The sequence below is a fragment of the Megascapheus bottae genome, chromosome 31, assembly GCF_031878675.1.
Source record: "Megascapheus bottae isolate mThoBot1 chromosome 31, mThoBot2.hap1, whole genome shotgun sequence".
Taxonomy (NCBI): Eukaryota; Metazoa; Chordata; class Mammalia; order Rodentia; family Geomyidae; genus Megascapheus; species Megascapheus bottae.
Window position 1 is genome coordinate 3,432,393 of NC_143539.1, and position 20,055 is coordinate 3,452,447.

Here is a 20,055-nt window from a genome sequence, read left to right on the forward strand (position 1 = left end):
ACTGTCAGTCTGTGGACCTATGAGATGCCTTCACTCCTCCCACCTCAATGGAAAAGTTGTAATACTCACAAATAAGATGCTCTGGACATCATAGATGCATGTGAAATGGTAACCTCATATTTCTGCCCTGATAAAAAGGTTCATCAATTACAGGTACTGAATCTACCGTGTGGTAGCGTCCCTCCATCTGTTGAAGTGCTCCTATAGTTTTGTCACTTTGGCTCCTGTGAACACTATAAAGGGGAAATGAGTGATACGAAGCCTGCTCTGAATCTTCATCTCCCATTGTTCCCCCAGTGTTTCAATGTAGTGCAAGACTCATCTGTACAATTACTTCCTCTAGTTTGGGTGATTGTTGTTATTCACCCAGAACATAAAATTGCATCCCATGATTTCGATCGCCCTACACTGATTGCATTTTATCACAAGGCCAGGCTAATGCAATAGCAGGCTAAATACAACGCTTCATTGAGTTTGTAACAAGTGTGTGAAAACACTTTTCACGTCTAGTCCATTCGTCACACACCTCCTTTGAAGCTTGTTTTGATTCTTTACCCAGTAGTTTCCCCCACCTTGGAATTTTCATCCCAGGAATCATTGCACCTTGAAATTTTCCTGTGGTGGAAAGGAAATCCTTCCTAGTACTGGAGTTTGAACTGATGTCTGGCCCCTTAATTTTCTGACATATTACCACAAGCTCTATTTTGAAAGGAGAGGCTGTAGCTGGGAACTGTTGGATCATGCCTGTAATCTGAGCTACTCAGGAAGTTGAGGTCTGAGGATCAGGATTACAAGCCAGCCCAGGAAGGAAAGTCTATGGGACTTATCTCTGAATAACCAGCATGAAGATGGAGGTACAGCTATTACACTTTCTAAGAAAGCACACAAATAGCATTCAGGATCTGAGATGAAGACACAAGACCACATACAAACACACACACACACACACACACACACACACACACACACACACTACAATCCATAGATCATAGAAAACTTCTGATAACATGCAAATTTGTATGTCACACAGGTCCACTCTTCTTCCAACTAAGGCAAAAGGAAGCCTGGTGTGAGCCAAGGGTTATACCTTAGAATCTCTCAGCATTTCTGTCCCATAAGTTCCTCATAAACCCTTGTGAACTGATTCCAGAAGCACCACCTCTGGGCCTGACCCTGAACGTTATCTTCCTCCTATACTTCCTGAAGTTCCATGAAGAATGGGTCAATAATCCATTGCACTCATTCCTCTTCCCTGTACTGAGTGTCTGGCTGCTCTAAGCATCAAACATCACAAACGCCATTCACGATGTTTGCGGGTGCATCTGTGTGTGGGATTTTCCTCATAACCCAGCTGTGTGTCGGCGTCATGGGCAACTCCCTGCTCTCCCTGCTCTATCTCTACACGTTTTTAGTCCAGCCTCATCTGAAGAAGACCATCGACGCCATCTTCATGCACCTGACTGATGGGGACACTGTGTAGCTCAGTGACAGGCCATGAGTGCTGGGCGCTCAGTACTCCCAGGTGGAGACCACAGTGCTCTCTGCCCTGGGTCCAACATTGCGTAAGTCATTTCCCACCAGCAGCAGCAGCAGAAGGAACTTCTACGAGCTCTCAGTGTCTCCTCTTTACTTTTTGACAGCGCTGGGCCTGGGAGCAAAGACCTTCTCCAGGACACGCGCTGTGCACAAGGGAGGACACACCTGGCTGCTCTGGGCCATCATTGTGACAGGAAGTAAACAAGGTTGGTGACAGCAGAGGGGTGACCGCTGGGATCCCCACCCCATCCTCCCTGGTTGATATGGTCACACATGATCAAGGCAGGCCCCAAAGATGCTGTGTGTGTCTGGGTCAGGGGTACAGAGGGTGCAAGGAAGGATTTTACAGCTCTGAGCCCTGGTGGAAAGTGGGTGACAGGAGGAGGCCCCAGAACTGCCCGTTCCAGGCTGGGCAGTTTTAGGCTGAGGTTTGAAAATTTATCTCTCTCTGTCTCTCTCTCCATCTCTCTCTCTCCATCTCTCTCTCTCTGTCTCTCTCTCTCCTCTCTGTGTTGCTGTTTATTTTAGTATCTATCCTGGGGCACGGATTCATGGTCTGAGCACTCTTTCTGAGCTTTGTCGACTCAGGACTAGTTCTCTACCACCAGAGCCACGGCTCCAGTTCTGGATTTTTTTTCACTCTTTTCTTTCTTATTGTGTGTTATTGTTGGGGTAATATATAGAGTGGTTATACTTACATTCATCAGGTACTGAGTACATTACTTCTCAAACATTGATACCCTTTCTCATGTTTTTGTTCCACATCCCCTCCCATTCTCCTCCCAGTCATCTTGTTTTCCTTTTCCCTTCCCTTCCCTTCCCTATTTCAAATAAAAAAAATATATACACAGTATACCAGGTAACAAAATCAGAAACAGTAACCACATGAGATTAACCACAAGGGGAAAAAAAGAGAAAAAAACATTCACATAGTACATTGAGAACAACAGGCTTTTGTTTGTTTGTTTGTTTTTTTATACGACCCTCAAGGACTTTCCTGTATGGCTAGGAGGGAACCACAATGTTCAGATCCCAGAATCTAGACTAGTTGGGATTTTGGCCATGAGTCACCGGCCCAGACTTAATTTCTCTCACTTGTTTTATGGTTCAGTATTCTTCTGTCCTGTTGCTCTTCATGCTTTTTCATCAGATATTTAGTGCTTTTTATTCTTTCACTCATGCACAGCTTGGCCTCTGTGGTAGCACAGTACTCAGCTCTCTGCAGGGGAATCGTGCACCTCTTCCACTTTCCACACTCACTCATGGTAAGTTCAGTCTTTGAAAGCATTCTTGGAATGCTTTCAAATGTACTTACGAGGGGAATTATGAAGTGTGTGTGTGTGTGTGTGTCTTGGGGCTTGCACTCTGGGCTCTAGTCTAGCTCTGTACCACTTGGAGCTACAGCTCCTCTTCAAGCTTACTGGTGCTTCACTGGAGATAGGAATCTCACAATCTTTCCTGCCTTCACTGGCTTTGAACTGGGGTCCTCAGATCTCAACCCTCTGAGTAGCATGGATTCTAGGCGTAAGACACAAAATTGTCTCTGAACTGGTACTTGCATCTTCTCTGTTGCTACCTATAAAATTTTCCATCCATAATGATCACGCCTTCTACTGCTTTAATATGAGTAATACTGAATATTTTACCATCTTGTATCATACAGAAAGGCAGTGTGCGGTGGCTGTGTTAAATATGGGCTGGTGAACAAGGAACTGACTTGGGCTTTGTTTTTTCCATAATGGCTGACTTCTCTCATTGTCTCGGTCCCAGGACCCAGTCTGTAGAGCTAGGATTCAGTTTGCTTTTCTTTTCTGACATTGTTCCCTTGAAGTTTATATCACTGGACAGTGAGGTAACTGCCCTATACCTCTTGGGTGGAGATGGGATGAGAGGGAATGAGGAACACAGGACACTGTAGGAAATGAAATGTACTCATTACCCGACTTGTGTGATTGTAGTCACTCTCCATATCACCTCTATAACAAAATTAAGTAAATTACTAAATTATTTTTTAAAAAATGCTCACGGACAGAGCCCAGACCCTGAGTTCAAGCCCCATGACCAACACAAAGAAATGGAAGGAGATCCTGGTTACATAGGAAATAGAACATTGACAAATATGAAATATTATGAACAGTGTTCAGCCATTACAATGAACACAACGCCCGGAATTCAAATGGATAAAAAGTAAGGAGTCTCTGGAAGGCACAATGGATGGTGAGGAGGGCTGGAGAAAAAAAAAAAAGAACACTTCTATGTAGTAGCAATGATAGCTACAGGAAAATCTTTTCTCTGGAAGAAACTAGTCAGTGAATGAGTTGAGAATGTTCTTACATACTTTGTCAGGAAACACAAAATATTTATTTAATTCAGCGCAAGTTTATTGGGGAACAGAGGATTTTATGCGATGTGAGAGAAACCAATAGAACAGTGAGGAGAGGACTGAAGGACACAGGGGAGAAGTGAACCTCAAGTGCTGATGAGTGTCTGGATTGCCAGGGTAAATGCCACATCTACTGGGGTTCTACGTCTATTTGGGTAACAGGTGTACCAAATGTCGATTTTACCCAGAGACCAGCCAACCTGCTGCATGGACCAGGATCCAGTGGCTCAACCTGCAATCCCAGCTGCTCAGCTGAGGATCGAGGCTCAATGCCAGACCAGAAAGGAAAGTTGTTGAGACTCTGATCTCCAAGACTCTGACCACCAACGAGACAGAAATGTTGCTGCGGCTCAACTGGTAGACCATCTTTGAGTGAAACAGCGCAGGGACAGTGCTTACGAGTTGCAATTTCAGTCTGGCCACCCACTTCACAAAAGGAAACTGTTTAAAATAGTTGTCTAATAGATCTTTCTGCATTCTTCGTAAGCCTGGCTTAGCTAATCAAGAAATTTAGCACCATGGAGATCCATGCCTGCAGGGCTTGCAGTGTTGACTAGTGCTTTCTCACCTGCCTTCCTGCCCAACAATACACACACACACACACACACACACACACAGTCATAAACCTTGATACTCACACACTCATATGCTTCACATGCTTATACATGCTCTCACAAATCATACAAACTCACTCTCTCTCTCTCTCTCTCTCTCTCTCTCTCTCTCTCTCTCTCTCTCTCTCACACACACACACACACACACACACACACACACACAATGACAGCCACCCCAGGCGACTCTGTGTTCAGGTTCTTCCTTGTGTCTAAGGTGTGTCTGGGCGTCCTGGGGAACTCTGTCCTCTTCCTCCTGTACACATACAGCTCCCTGTGCAGGCCCCAGCTCCGGAAGCCCATCCACATAGTCTTCATGCACCTGACCTTGGTTAATGCCCTGACCCTCATGTTTCAGTCCATGCCCTACGTGATCTCCTCATATGGAGTCCTGTGTTTCTGGGACGACACCACGTGTAAGGTGGTGTTGTACCTGTTCAGGGTCACACGGGGACTGTCCATCTGCACCACCACCTTCCTGAGTGCCTTCCAGGCCCTCACCATCAGCCCTGCCCACTCCCGGTGGGCCTGGCTGCAAAGTCGGTCCACAGCCTGCATCCTCGTCTCACTGCTCTGCTTCTGGACCTTGAATTCCATCATCTATTTCCACATCATCAACACTGTGGAATCCAATTGCAATTCCACTGTCACTGGCCTGGAATTTTCTCATCCTTACTGTCAAGCAAAGATTGGAAAAGGCAATTTTCCACCATTTATTACTTCCTTTGTGACTGGAGATGGTCTGTTCTTGGTGCTCATGCTCTCTACCAGCCTCTACATGGTGACTCTGCTCTACCGCCACCGCAGGAGAGCCAGGCACCTCCACAGTCCCAGCCTCGCCTCCCAGCTGGCGCCTGAGAGCAGAGCCACACACACCATCCTGCTGCTGGTCAGCTGCTTTGTGTTCTTCTATTGCACCAACAACATCGTTACCGTGTATTCCTTGTACACACCTGAGAAAATAAGAAAATCCAGGGGTGCAACGTTGATGCTCTTTTTCAGCTACCCCACCATCTGCCCGTTCTTGCTCATGAAGAATAACAGAATGCTTTCACGATGGATCATTCACAGTTGGCCAGGCTTTATCCATTGTAAGAGGACATGATGTCCAGCCTGTGGTGCTGATCCCCTCTGCTCACCTCCTCCTTGCTATTTGTAGGGGGGTAGAAAGGCCATGGAGGCCAGGAGCCAGTGTCTCAGGCCCATCACTCCAGCCTTTCGGGGGCCTGAGATCTGAGGACCAAGGTTCATAGGTAGCCGGAAAGTTCATGAGACTCTATCTAATCGATCACCAAAAGACCTAGAGTGGAGCTATGAGACTGAGCTCTAGAAAAGTTGTTCAAATTCAGATGGGCTGTAATTTTAAAACATTGAGGATTTGTATGTGGTTATATAAAAGGGTTTTGTTTAGCTGCTTAAAATACCACTGTTAAAGAATGTTTTCTCTCTCTCTCTCTCTCTCTCTCTCTATATATATATAATATATATATATATATTTATTTTTATTTTTATTTTTTTGCCAATCTGGGGCTTGAACATAGGACTGGGCACTGTCCTTGGGCTTTCTCAAGACTAGTGGTATAACACTTGAGCCACAGCACCACTTCTGGCTTTTTCTGTGTTCGTGGTACTGAGGAATCAAACTGAGGGCTTTGTGCATATTAAGCAGGCACTCTACCACTAAGCCACGCTCCCAGCCCCTCCACTTCCATCTTTCTGCTCACAGATTGCAGATAGCGTTCTTGGACTTTCATGCCCAGCTGGCTTTGATCTGTGCTCCTCAGAGCTCAACTTTCTGAGTAGCTAGGACTACAGGCAAGTAGGTCTGATTCCATGTGTGATTCCTGTGCTTAGCTACAAACTCTTATTTGAAAAACCCACCTGTAATACATGACAAAACCAAAAGTCACAGCCTGAGTTCATGCTCCAGTGCCAGGATAAAAACACTGTTTTTTTGTTTTTTTTGCAGTAGAGAATGAAATTTCAAAGTGGCAAAATTACCGGTAAGGGATCAAAATATACTTCAGAGAAGTGTGCCAAACATATCAGCTGTGGAAACACTCTCCTGCACTTCCTATAACTGGATAAAACATTGTATTAACCTTTTTGCTTTTATTTTAGCACGGCCTTGATATAAAAAACAATCACTATGGTATAACCAAATGATGGATTGTAAGTATACTTCTGAGATAAACAACCAAAAACATCTACACAAAGTAATCCTACAGTAGGATAAAATGCAGGCAATGAAACAGGAGATGAAGATTCAATCTAGACTCCACACCTATGCAATCATCATAGAAACAGACAATAGAAAAATACAGGAGCTGTGCAATAGCTCCAGGAAATCTACGATTAGATTCAGTATATGTAAGTGATGAGCATTTTTTTCATGCAGAAATGGTAGGGTTATTGTTATCATGGTTTTTTTTTTTTAAAAAAACTATGATATCCAGAGAATCTTATAAAGTAATGAACAATCTCCATTGAGGTTGGATGAGTAAAGCCATCTGCTGTCAACTGCTGTTTGGAGAGTTTGGGAATAAAGACAATAGCAATGGGTGAATAACGGATTGCTGGTGGCTCATGCTTGCCTGAATCCCAGCTACTTAGATCTGAGGATCTCCGTTCACAGCCATGCTGTGCATGAAAGTCTGGGAGACTTTTACTTAAAATTAACCACTAGAAAACTGAAAGTGTTGCTGTGGCTCCAAGTGGTAGAGTGCTAGCCTTGAGCTAAAGAGCTCAGGGACAGAGCCCAGGCCCAGAGTTCAAGCTCTACGACCAACACACACACACACACATACACACATACACGAGAATAATTGAGCAGTGGCACTCAGTTAACACTATGTGGAAAAAGAGCTGTGTACAACTTCTGGGGAGGGCCAGGATGAAAAAATTGGGAGAGATCAAAACAAAGGGTGACACTGTCCAAAAAGAAATGTACTCATTATCTGACTTTAAAAAAAGGTGCCGGGGCCAGGAGTTTGGTCTAGCATGCACGAAGCCCTGGGTTTGATTCCTCGGGACCACGTACATAGAAAATAAGCTGGAAGTGGTGCTGAGGCTCAAGTGGTAGAGCTCTAGCTTTGAGAAAGTCCAAGACAGTCAAGCCCAGGACTGGCAAAAAAAAATGTGCCAGGTGCAGTGGCTCATGCCTATAATCCTAGCTACTCAGGAGACTGAGATCTGAGGATGGAGGTTCAAATCCAGCCTGGGCACAAAAGGACCTGAGACCCTTATCTCCAGTTAACCTCTAGAAAATGGGAAGTGGGGCTTGCCTCCAGGGTGGGGTGGTAGCCTTGAGCTGAAGAGCTCAGGGACAGTGCCCAGGCTAAGTTCAAGCTCCATGACTCAAAAAAAAAAAAAAGTTAACTCCTCTGCACATGACCTTTATAATAACAACTTAAAATAATAATATTGACAGACATGAGTTTAAATCATTTTTTGAAAGTGGGAAGGATACAACAGTACTTGTCATTTCACAGAATGGTGCAATGGCTCAAACTATAATCCTAGCTACTCAGGAGGCTGAGATCTGAAGATTGCAGTTGGAAGCCAGTTGGAAGCTGGAAAGTCTGTGAGACGCTTTAATAAACTATCAAAAAAAGCTAGAAATAAAGCTATGATGCAAGTGGTAGAGTGCTAGTCATAAACACAAACAGCACTCATGCCTGCAGACCTCAAGATCGACCAACAAAGACTTCTGTAGATCACTCTCTAAATTACATGAAATAAGATTTCTTAGGGCTTTCTGGAGTTATTGTGGCTAATGTCAGTCTACAGAACACTTAGGATTAAAGCATTTTTTCCTCCTTTTTCTTGCCAGTTCTGCGGCTTGAACTCAGGGCCTGAACACTGTTCCTGAACTTCTTCTGCTCAAGGCTAGCACTGTATTTTAGCCACAGCACCCCTTCTGGATTTTTCTGTGTACGTGGTTGTGAGGAATCAAACCTAGAGCTTCACACATGCTAGGCAAGCACTCTACCTCTAGGCCACGATGCCCACCCAGGATGAAAGCATTTTTTTGCAACTCCATATCAAATCACAACATAATTAGCAGAAAGTATGGTAAAGCTGGTGGAAAGGGGATAATGAAGCCTTCTAGCTTCTCCGTCTTGTTTTTCTCAAGGCTGAGTTGGCAACTCTGTCTCACAGGGCCCAGCTTCCCAGAGACGGCCTGGCTCCCTAGAAACACTGTGTGTGCCCAGTTAGGGCTGTATAGCAATGACAGGGCCTCTCCCAGTGGATGTTAATCAGCGTCTCCCGCTGCCTGGATGGCCTTGTTTACTGGGCATCACTCCAGTCTTCCCACAGGACATGCAAAACACTCCCAGGTGCCAAGCAATCTCTTAGAGGGCATATTAGGTTTATTAATTAGAAGGACAGAATTAAGATGTGTGTGTATGTGTTTTCCTTTTCCAAGTCAAACTCATCACAAAGTAAGCTTCAGGATGGAGCTGCTTGTTAAAAGTTGTATCTCACAGCTGTGGATACCTCTTGAGCCTTGAGAGGGACCCAGAGCGCTCTCTGCCTCCCTCACGTGAACCTGGTTTTGTCTTGTGGGCCCGATATGAGCCGTTCCAGGACCCCACAACACACGCATCTTTGTTTTAAGGAGTAGGGTGTACTAGACTGTTTCCTCATTTCAAAACCTCTGGCCATAATATGCAGATTTACATGGCGACCATTGTACTATTAAAATATACATGCTTTTAATCCTAGCTACTGAGGAGGTAGAGCTCTGAGGATCATGGTCCCTGAGACTATTACCTCCAATTAGCCATCAAAAGGCTGGTCTGGGGCTTTGGCTCTAGTGGCAGAATGCTAGTCTTGAGCAAAAAAAGCTAAGCCTTGAGTTCAAGTCCACAAACTGGCACACGCAGGAAAGAAGGTATGTCTGCAATAATTATAATAAAAACACCAACCCTTCATAATAGGTTAATAGGCAGAATTTCCTGTTTAACTCTTAATATGCAAAAATATGTAGTTCTAACGTTAACATGCCTCTTTTCCCTCCTGGTGAGACAAGCATAGGGTTTTCCTTCTTCACTTTCCCAACATGGCGACTTACCGACAAAGCCTGACATAGATAAGCTTATGCTGGTCTTTGATTAGACTGGGTGTTAGCTGAACACTTGGTCAGCCTCTCAGAGTATTCCATGTCTGTTTGAAAGACACTTCCTGCAAAAGGAGAGGAAACCTGGCATTGCAGGAACCATCCCCAAACTCAGCAGAGCTGGTCTGACTCCTCACACCTGCCAGCCCCGGCCTTTTACCTGAAAATGTTTCCACTGCTATTCAGTGCCCCATTGTCTATGATGCTACTGTATCATCAGAGCACTTGCTAGACGTTCAGACCAGTCCACGGATCTGCTGAATGTTACTCTTCCATTTCCAGGACTCGCCCTGTGGATTCTCGGGTCCTCTTTGTCAGGTGTGCCTGCAGGAAGCTCCAGATTCAGGAAACCATGGAGACCGCACACTTCTGACGTCTCACGGAGTGAGGATCCGTTGGCCGTGTGGGCTTCACACTCCCTGGCCAGGAGAAGCCCCTTGCCCCCTCAGCTCGCTCCACAGGCCAGGACCAGGGCCAGGGCCCGGGCTGGTCATGAGGCCAGGCAGAGCACGGCTGTAAGCTGCCCCGCTGACCCTGACCCAGGCATGGACACGGGGGGCCGCGCCGGGAATCTGGAAGCTACGAACTCAGCACAGAGACCAAAATAATACTGATTTATTCCAATCTCGAAGCACAGTAGTTCATCGTTCCCTTCCCCAGGAGAAGTCTCCGGTTCAAACCGCCGGGTCCTCTCCCTCCGCCGGGGGAGAGAAAGGGGACAAACTTCAAATCACTGCTCTTTCATTCCCCCCTCTCCATTCCCGCCGCGCGCCAGCTCCTGATTCCGTCACCACCTGTCCTCCCCTTTCCCTCCCTCTTCCTTGCCAGACAGCCCATTCGCCCCGCCCCGTCACTTCCACAACCCAGGGCCTCCCCTTTTTCTCCATTCCCAGGAAGTCCTTGAAGGAGCCCGCCTGTCCCGCTCTCCTCAGCCAGGGGTCCGGGGACCATGGGCTCGGGGTCACCGTCCACTTCGTGGACAGGGCGGCCGGCTGAGCGAGGGCTGGGGAGCAGCGGTCATCTTTGGGATGGACGAAGACCCTCCCTCCGGCGCGGGCCGGGGGTCAGAGCGCGGGGGCCTTCCCCCAGCAATCCCTGAGCAGGTCGGCGTGGAACAGGGGCGCCCCAGTGAGCAGGCGGGCGGCGAAGAGGTGGCGGCAGGGCAGGCGGCGCGCGGCGTGGATGGTGCAGCTGCACTGCGTCAGGGCGCGGTCCAGCACGAAGTCGGAGCTGCCGTCCTTGAGGGCGAAGCCGGCTCCGGTCCAGTGGAAGCTCTGCGCGCCGTGCTGCCTGGCGAACGCCAGCTCCTCGGCCACCAGGTCGGCCAGCTCGGGCCCGCAGGCCGCCCGGAACCTGGCCAGCGGCTCCCAGTCCGTGCTCTCCTCCTCCAGGGAATCGCCCAGCCTCTTTGGTTCCGTGGCAGCCTCTCCTCCGCCGGCCTCGCACTCCCCGACTCCGTCCACGCCGTCCTCGGCCGGCTCGCCCCCTGCCGAGTCCCCACACCCCGCTTGTCCCCCATCTCCGTTCGCCATGTCGGTGGCCTTGGCGTCCCCCAACCGCACCACAACGATGTCCTCCAGGCCTCGCCTCCGCTTGGGCCCCGGGCGCCCAACCCCCGGCTTCCCCCCGGGCTCCTCCGTGCTCCTGGGCCCCGGCCGCTTCCTGCCCTCCCCGCCCAGCTCGCCCTCCTTTGCCGGCGTGGGCCTCGGCTCCCCGGGCTCTCCCGGCTCCTCCTTCACGTGGACACCGATCCCGGGGCTCTCTTCGCGGCTCCCGCGTTCACCCAGGGTGGCTTTGGGCTCGGGGTCCCCGCGGGGCTCCGGTTGGTGGCCCCGCCAGTCCCTCACCTCGGGGCCGCTGGCGGGCCCCCCCTCCCTCCGGGCGCCCCTCACCTGGCTCTCCAGCTGCCCCCCCTTCCAGTCTCTGGCCTGCAGCCCCTTCCCCTTCTCTGCCTCCCCACGCAACCTGCGGCCCGAGCTGGACTCCAGGGCCGGCTGCTCCCTCAGCCCGGGGGCCTCGGAGATGGCGTCGGGCCCCGCGTCATCGGCGGCCTCGCGGGCAGCGTCGGCCCACTGCATGGCCACCAGGTCGCGCAGGCACTGGGCCACGCCGTGGGGAGGGCTGAGGCGGCGCAGCAGGCGGCGGCGGTGGCCGTGCACCAGCGCGAAGGAGTCGAGGTCGCGCGCCGCCTCGTAGGCGCGGAAGTGCACCCACAGGTCGTGGCGCGGCGCCCAGTTGTGCTCGAAGTATCGCACGAAGGCGGGCGGCGCCTGCGCGCGCAGCTCAGCCAGCGCCTCGCTGTAGGCGGCATAGGACGAGGCCCCGGCCAGGCGGCAGAGCAGCGGCCAGAGCCCCGGGTCCTCGCGGCTGGCGCCACCCAGCTCCTGCGCCTTGCTGAAGAGGGTCTCCAGGCCCTGCGCGCGGCAGATCTGCACGCGGGCGCAGGGCAGGAGCTGGCGCACGGCGCGCAGCTGCCCGGCCACCTCGGGCCCCGCGATCAGGCAGCGCACGCGACCCTTGATGTCGGGCGCGCTCTGCAGCAGCGACGCCAGTGCGAAGCGCAGCAGGCTGGGCGTGCCGGGCCGCGCCACGCAGCAGGCCGCCTGCCGCGCGCGCCCGGCGCTGTCCACGCACAGCACCGACACCAGGTCCAGCGCGCCCTGCAGCCCCGGCAGCCGGTCCACCAGCAGCAGGCGTGGAAAGCGGCGCAGCAGCGCGCGCGTGCGCGACGTCAGGAAGAACACGGTCTCCACGGCTGCCTGATCCTCCACGAACACCAGCTTGACCTGTGGGCAGGGCGAGGAGGCGGGCGAAGGTCAGACTCCTGGTGATCAGGGCCTGAAGGTGGTAGGGGAGCCTGCCCAACCCATCCCTGGACAGAGGTCAAGGGGCAACCAAAGGTCCCGGCGCGCTCACCCTGGCCCGAGGGGTCGGACAAGGTCAGGCAGGGTCAGGAGGGGCCCACACTCACAAAAGCGCGCCCGCAGTTTTTCCTATGACCGGCAGGGGGCAGTGTGGGCCCCGGTGGCTCAGCTAGGTAATCCTAGCTACTTGGGACATGGAGATCTGAAGACAAAGCTTCCAACTCAGCCAGGCAGGAAAGTCCCAGACGCTTTCCTCCAATGAATGTTAGTGGAGCTGTGACTCAAGTGGAAGAGCACTAGACTTGAGCACAAAGGCCCAGGGCCAGCACCCAGGCCCTCCGTTCAAGACCTGGGACCAGTGTGCACTCTTACATGCGTGTACATGCACACACACACTGCTCATTCTATGGCAATTTGTTCCACAGTAATAGACACATTACCCAGGAGCCATTAGAGATCCAGCCTTGCAAGAAAGCTAATGAAAAGGCCCCAAGTTCAAGTGCCAGGACTGAACCATATACACAGTCACATGCACACTCACACAAAAAAGATCTGTCTCCTTCTCAGGAAGGCTGGGACTCCCAAAGCCAGCCACCGTCAAAGCTGACTCATAACAGTGGAAAAAGAACTGGAACCTAGTTTAATCATAAATCTCCCATTAAAGCCTTTTGTCATAATCCAACCAAATCCTATAAATCCATCTTAAAAGCACTGCATCGTGCTGAGCTGGCAAAAAAGGCAAAACAAAGCATCCGTTAAGTTAAAAAGTCTGGTAGAATCCAAAGAGGAAAGAACTTGCCTTCCAGGCCAGAAATCATATACATTGAGTAGTTTAAAAAATACTGAAACTCAGGGGCCGGGAGTTTGGCCTAGTGGTAGAGGGCTTGCCTAGCATTCACAAAGACCCGGGTTTGATTCCTCGATACCACATACATAGAAAAAAAGGCAGAAATGTTGCTGAGGCTCAAGTGGTAGAGCTCTAGCCTTGAGAAAGTCCAAGGACAGTGGTCAGGCCCTGAGATCAAGCCCACAACTGGCAAAAAAAAAAAAAAAAAATACTGAAACTCCATATAGGTTACCAAAAAAATCTGGTAAATTTTTATCACTGAATGAGTGCATCATTTTCTACTAATATTTTAATCAAATGGATATCTTCAGCCCAGTCCTGTTTTGTCCCATATGGTAGCTAATTTTTCCCTTGGACAGCACTTATAATTATTACCATCCTCATGCTGTCTTTTTGTTTGTCAGTCCTGGGGCTTGAACTCAGGGCCTGGGCACTGTCCTTGAGTTTCCCCAGGGCTAGCACCCTACCCCTTGAGCCACAGCAGCACTTCTGGCTTTTTCTGTGTATGTGGTATCCCAGAAGTGAACCCAGGGCTTTGTGCATGCTAGGCAAGCACTCTACCACCAGGCCATGCACCCGGCCCATATTCCACATTTTATTTATTCTCTTTTTCTTGTTGGGTCATGGGATTTGAACTCTGGGCCTGGGCGCTCTCCCTGAGCTCTTCAGCTCAAGGCTACCACCTTACATCTTCTGCATTTTATAAATATAGCATAAGATATACAGTGTTTTCCAACTCACTTTAAGTTAAAAATGCATCTAAGATACTGGACCTCTGTGGCTCACACCTGTAATCCTAGCTGGAGGCAGAGAACAGGAGGATAGATTTGAGGCCAGTCTGGCAAGTGGGTGGAAGAAAGAGAGAGATATGAAAAGATCCTATCTCAAAAAGCCACTGTGTGGTGGCATCTGTCATCCAGGGCTACAGGCAGGACTTGCAAACAGGAAGATTATGGTCCAGGCTGACCAGGGCAAAAAGTGAGACTCTACAAAATGACAAAGCAAGAGTGGATTGACACTATTTTTATCCTGAGTTGGGACTACTGCCATGTAAGGAATACAGGTACTGCCAGGTGAAGAAATAAAACCAGCCTGCCTGCCAGCCAGCCTCCCTCTCCTTCTCTCCCAGCCCTTCCTTTCCCCTCTCTTCTCCGAGTAAAACAGCAGAGCTACATACCAACTCAACAAGCCTACTCCAACCTATGTGCCCTTGCACTGGCTGTTTACTGTCATGAGAATGAAGAGAGTTCCAGGCAGAGTGGGGGTCCCTTTCTTCCACCCTGTCTTCTCTGCTTTACCACCAGCTCCTTATACAGTCCTTCCCTGACCCCTCAAAACAGCACCCCCAAACAGGAATCACATATTAAAAGGCAGCCTTCTTCTATCTGCTCCTCTGGGTGACACACTGGTCCCTCTAGAGGGAGGAACGTGGAGTACTTCCTGGTGCTGAGGTGAGGGGGGCGTGGCCTTGTGAATATACCTACACTTATCTAGTAGTGAAGGTCTGTTTGAAGAAAGGAAAAAAATGAGATGTCACTTTGTATCTCTAGGCTGCCTCGAACCTCCAGGCCACCTTATCTTATCTGGGTGTGGCTTCTCCCAAGAGCACAACTCAGTGGAGCTGGGTGTGGCGACATTCTTATAAGCCCAGCTATTCAGATTGGATGAAGACAAGGGCAAAACTGACTAGATTCTATCTAAAAAAACAAAAACAACAAAAAAAAAAAACCCAGCAAAAACAAAATCTAAACAGAGAAGGCTAGGAGAGTCCTTGCCCAATCAGTATGGGGAGGCCTCAATACCAAAACAACACACCAACCAAAACCTGCCAGGTGGTTCTAGCAGGAATCACTGCAGGGAGCCAACTTCCTTAAATGCCTCCGTAAACTTCAAAAGATGGATAGGCAGATAGATAAGACTGAGATACATACATACATACATAGGTGCTGGTCCCAGACTAAGGGTCTGGGTGCTTTCCCTTAGCTTTTTCACTCAAGTCTGGTGCTCTACTCCTTGAGCCACAGTGCCACTTCTAGTTTTCTGGTGGGTTCATTGGAGATAAGAGTCTCTCAGACTTTCCTTCCCAGGCTGGCTTTGAACCATGATCCTCAGATCTCAGTCTCCTAAGTAGCTGGGATGACAGGTCCAGGGCTCAATTTCAGGTCAATCACTTTCTGGCTGGTATTGCCTGCATTTTTAGGGCTCCTGGCCACCAGTGCAAAAAACATAGCTATCCGAAAGGACAAAAAGCTTGTTGGGGTAGCTGCATGGGATGGGACCAAGAGAGGGCCCACCAGCTGCAATCCAGTAAGGCCCAAACTGACCGACTGATGAAGAGATGGACAGGTGGAGGACTGGGTATGAGCCACAGACCCGCCCGGCTCCCCCTCCCCTACCTTGGCCTCAGGGTCCGTGCGGAAGAGCCCCTCGAGCACATGCAAGGCTTCCAGGACCCCGTGGTCAGGGCCCTTGCAGTGAGACAGCAGGCGGCGCACATCAGCTGGGGCCACAAACTGCTTGGAGATCTGGTTGGTGACTCGTGTGGGCAGGCAGGCATTGCCCAGCAGGTGCCCGGGGCGGAAGTGGCAGGCAAACTCATGTGGGCATGGGGGATGGGAATGAGTGAGCTGGCATTCTGACACCACCAGGCGGTCCCGCAGCGGGCTCAGCTTGACAATGATGAAGGCTGGGCAGCGGGGCTGGGAGGGCCTGCAGGAAAGAACGAGCTCCATCACCTTCACAGAAGATGGGGGAGAGGTGTCACTCTATGTCAGCTCCCTCAGTTTCCCCATATAGGGGAAGTCATGAGCTTCAGTCCTTCCTTTGAGGGCTGTGGTGAGGATAGATTCGTGTAAAACTTGCATTTCTGTACCCACCATGGCCAGCTGTCGAAGTGAACAAAGAGCCAGAAATCATAGCTCTCAGGAAACTGAGATCCAGAGGACAGAGGCCACAAATGGGCTGTGGGCAGGGCTCCCTTCTTAGCAAATGTGAGGTTGAGTTCACAAGCCAGTACAATAATAATCCCAAAACACCAAAGTTAATTTTCTTCTTCTCAAAGTGCTGCTACTCTCCCTGTGAAAGTTCTGGGTGGTGGGGGAGGTGGGGCAAACCTATTGTCCAGCAGGTAAGGGGAGGTAAAGGGGCTGGCACTGGAGAGCTGAGGGCCCTGGTGTGTGTGGGGGGGGAGAGGGGGGGACTGGAGGTGGCACCTAGAAAGGGAAAGAATGAGAGCAATACCTACGTTCCTGGACCCCAAAACTCAGTCTCTTCCCTAGCCTCCCACCTCCCTTCCAGTGGTATTTTTCTAATCTAGCACCTACCCTGCTCAATGATACCAGAGTGACATCCGAGTGACATCCCATAGACACAGCCCAGCCAGGCCCAGGCTTTTTATTTTTGATCCTCAGATCTCACCCTCCTGAGTAGCTAGGATTACAGGAGTGAGTCACTGTGCACGGCCAGGCCCAGGCTTTGTCACCAATCTGGCCTCATCCCCTGCCTTCTCTCACATTAGTTTTCTAGCCTCAGACCTTGCCCATGGCCCATGATACTGGAGAAAGTCAAAGCTTTAGCAGCTGGGAAGGCTGAGTTACAAGAGCTCATCAGCAATAAGCTTAAAGTAGGGCAGGGCATGCCAGCACGGGCTTGTAACCCCAGCTATGCACGAGGTGGCTGTGATCTGAGGATCCAGGTTTGAAGCCAGCCCAGACAGAAAAGTCCATGAAACTCTTCTCTCCAAAGAACTGGCAAAAAAAAAACCAGAAGTGGAGCTGTGGCTGAAGTGGTAGAGTGCCAGCCTTGAGTGTGGGGGGGGGGGAGTGAGAGCTCAAGACCCTGACTTCAAACTACAATACTGGTACAAACAAACCATGGACAGAAAAACCCTATGTGAGTTACTTCTATGTCCTCCATAAAAGTGAGGAAACTTGAGGCCTAGAAGGGTGGAGCTGTCTGCTCCACAGACCTGACTAGTCCTGAGTGGAGCACCAGAGCGGGATCTGGGCTCCAGGGGCAGGGCTAAGTGCCCCTTGTTCATGATCACACATCCACCCTCCCAGTGGCTCTGTGAGGATATGGAAACTGAGGCAAGCCCATTGCCCAGGCTGGACTCATGGAGCCAGGCTTGGCTAGGGAGCTCTGACTAGCAGCCTTAAATTCCTATGGGAGTCAGCCAGGAGGGTCAGGTAAGAGACTGCAACCCAGAACAACAGGAAGCAGAGACAGGTGGAGCCCGAGGGGATGATTCTGAGCTCCAAACTCTATCAGATGGGGGCGCATGGGCAGGCTCTGGACTCCTTCCTAGTTCAAAGACCCAATACTGCCTGCAGACCTAGGCTGGGCCCTCGCATTCTTCCCCTGCGCCTCCCTGATAACATAGATGAGGGATGCCTTAAGAGTTAAACAGAAAGATTATGCCTTTTTAACACGTTTGCTTTGGGTGTTACTGGGGTTTAAATTCAGAAACTCTACTAGGAAGTCACACTTGCAGCCCTTTTCACTTTGGTTATTGCTGAGAGGGGCTTTTGCTCCACCCCCACTCCCAGGCTGGCAGGGCCAGAGGTCCTACTATTTACAATGGCCGTAAATATTATTTGAGGTTTTTTATTTTTTTGGTCTTAGTTTTCTTTCACTAGTTCTGCCTCTCTTGAAGCTTCTAATCAAGTCTTAGCCTTTATGTGGTGTGTCAGTGCAAGCTCCTGTCTCCCTCTGCCTTTCCGACGCCTCCGTACCTCCCTTTCTCAGGAAGGGTCCCCCTTCTTGACACCCAACCTTGCTGCAGAGATCATTTTCAGGAGATCTCTGGTCCCCTGCTTATGGGGAGGGGAGCTTGCTGCCCTCCCCACCCTTCACTCTCTTCCCACAGCAGGGCACTATCCCTGGGTCACGCACCATGCTGAGGACTGGTCAGGCGAATGGGCATCTTTGCACACCAGCAGCACGTAGCTGTACTTGAGCACGTGGATGAGTCGGTAGAGTGGGGGTGTACTGGCCCAGGGGCTGCGGGCCACGTGTGTGGAGCTCTTCACAGAAAAGATTACCAGCCGCTGCTGGCACCACTGGTCGAAGAAACAGCTGAACTCCGCCCAGGAGAAGAAGACTTTATCCAGCAGCTCCTGTTCCTCTTTACCCACCACTGCGCCCGGTGAGGGCGCCGACAACTCCATTCTGGGGTCCTGAGTGGGAAGGTAGGGGAAGAGCTGGATGTCAGGGCCACCCTGACCTGGGTTTTGGTATCTGGGTTTGGCTCTGGGGGTCCACCCTGAATCTCTACCCCATCTTTCTTTTGTGTCAGTTCTGGGAATTGAACCCAGGCTGTGGTGCTGCCCCCGTGCTTCCTTTGCTCAAGTCTAACACTAGAGCCACAGCTTTACTTCTCCATTTTTTGTTTGGCAGTTGTAACTGGAGATAAAGAGTCTCCCGGGCTTTATTGCCCTGGCTGGCTTCAAACCAAGATCCTCAGGTCTCAGTCTCCTGAGATTATAGGATTACAGCCACTGGAGCCTGGCTGTTGGACCCCATCTTTGTCCTCTCAGCCCCTGATGTTTCCCTTGGTTAAAGTTGGAATTTAACTTCCGTTCTGGGCCCCATCTTTCTAGAGGTGACCCCTAAGTACAGGTGAAGTTTCTCTGCCCCCTGATAACCCCGAAGCTCAGCTGTGGCGCCTTGGAACTTGAAGACTTGCCCCCCCCCTCCGGAAACTTCCAGCGCCGGGGTTGTCTGGAGTCCCAGCTTCCATGTGTTTAGGCGTGGCTGTCAGACATCTGCGGCCGTAAGCAACTAAGCTGGGACCCCTCAACTCCGGGCCGGAATGCTGGGCGCACCTGTGGCTCCTCCTCTCCGGGAAGAGGCGGCTCCTCCCACATCTGAGACCCTTGGGGTTCTCCAGAATCATCGCTGGCGCCCGCTTCCGGAGAAGCGCTCATCTCCAGGGGTACCTCCCACGTCGGGGCGCGGGCCCTTCGCCTGCAGGTGTGGGGGGCCCACTTGTGGGAAGTCCAACTCGGAAGTGTCCCCAGTCCTCGTCTGGGGGGGCACTTCCTCCCAGGACGCCCCTCCCCGAGGCCCGGCCGAGCCGCGGCCCCCTCCTCCCGGCCGGAGCTCGCATCCTCCCGGCGCCGTCTCCGCTCTAGGCGCGGTCGCGGGGTGCCCGTCTGACGGGGTTCGGCACTCCAGAACGTGCCCCCGCCACCCCCGTCTGGCGGCTCCTACTCCTCCCTGTCTCCCTCGCGCAGCTCCTTCCGGCGCCGGCCCCCTCCCCCCGAGCCCTCCCCCCGAGTCTGCCGCCCCCCCCCCCTCGGCTCGGCCTCGGCGCCCCCCCAGCCCCGCGCCCCTCCCGCCCCCCCCCCCAACTCACCTACCCAACCCGGAGCGGCGCCCGCTTCCCACAATGCCGCGCGCCCGGGCCAGCCCGGCCCTTGTTCCCGGGATGCCCCGCGCGGCCTCCCGCCTCTCTTCCCGCCCTGCCTCGCGCGGCGGTTCCGTCAATCTTGCCTCGGTCCCCGTCGGTCTCCCCGCTCTCCCCGCCCCCGCTGGAACCCTCAGTGGAACCCGGTCTCACCTGCTCATCCTGGGCGAGGGCAGAGTCGGGGCCTCTTCCCAGCATGCTGTGCGTCAAGGCTGGCCTCGGCTTGTCCTGTTTTCAGCTTGCCCCTTGTTAAGGGAGACTACAACTCCCAGAATACTGCGAG

At 51.4% G+C, this 20,055-nt stretch overlaps 2 protein-coding genes across 6 annotated transcripts; one reads left to right on the forward strand and one right to left on the reverse strand.

Annotated features, from left to right (window-relative positions):
- Nucleotides 1-1,306: 1,306 nt before the first annotated feature.
- Nucleotides 1,307-10,648, forward strand: LOC150043619 (vomeronasal type-1 receptor 90-like). The gene is made up of 5 exons (XM_090322504.1): nt 1,307-1,441; nt 2,220-2,223; nt 4,842-5,591; nt 8,635-8,653; nt 10,546-10,648. The coding sequence occupies exons 1-5, from the start codon at nt 1,307-1,309 to the stop codon at nt 10,646-10,648; spliced, it is 1,011 nt and encodes a 336-aa protein (XP_090178630.1).
- Zswim9 (zinc finger SWIM-type containing 9) lies at nt 10,503-20,008 on the reverse strand. Of its 5 annotated transcripts, none has more exons than XM_090322768.1 (5): nt 19,926-20,008; nt 19,189-19,330; nt 18,257-18,540; nt 15,760-16,072; nt 10,503-12,438 (listed from the first exon to the last, which is right to left on the reverse strand). In XM_090322768.1, the coding sequence occupies exons 1-5, from the start codon at nt 19,931-19,933 to the stop codon at nt 10,717-10,719; spliced, it is 2,469 nt and encodes an 822-aa protein (XP_090178894.1). In that variant the 5' UTR covers nt 19,934-20,008; the 3' UTR covers nt 10,503-10,716. The 5 variants fall into 5 exon arrangements, with proteins under 5 accessions (XP_090178894.1, XP_090178896.1, XP_090178895.1 ...); XM_090322770.1 differs by lacking the exon at nt 19,926-20,008 and adding an exon at nt 19,726-19,779; XM_090322769.1 differs by lacking the exon at nt 19,926-20,008 and adding an exon at nt 19,722-19,768.
- Nucleotides 20,009-20,055: the final 47 nt, after the last annotated feature.

Bases quoted from the DNA above. Each gene is read 5' to 3' on its own strand.
- LOC150043619 (XM_090322504.1), top strand. From the start codon at position 1,307: ATGTTTGCGGGTGCATCTGTGTGTGGGATTTTCCTCATAACCCAGCTG.
- Zswim9 (XM_090322768.1), bottom strand. The intron at 18,541-19,188 runs GTGCGCCCAGCA...CTTCCCACTCAG, and splicing joins CCGGAGAGGAGGAGCCACAG to GACCCCAGAATGGAGTTGTC. The intron at 16,073-18,256 runs GTGCGTGACCCA...TCTTTCCTGCAG, and splicing joins CCTGACCAGTCCTCAGCATG to GCCCTCCCAGCCCCGCTGCC.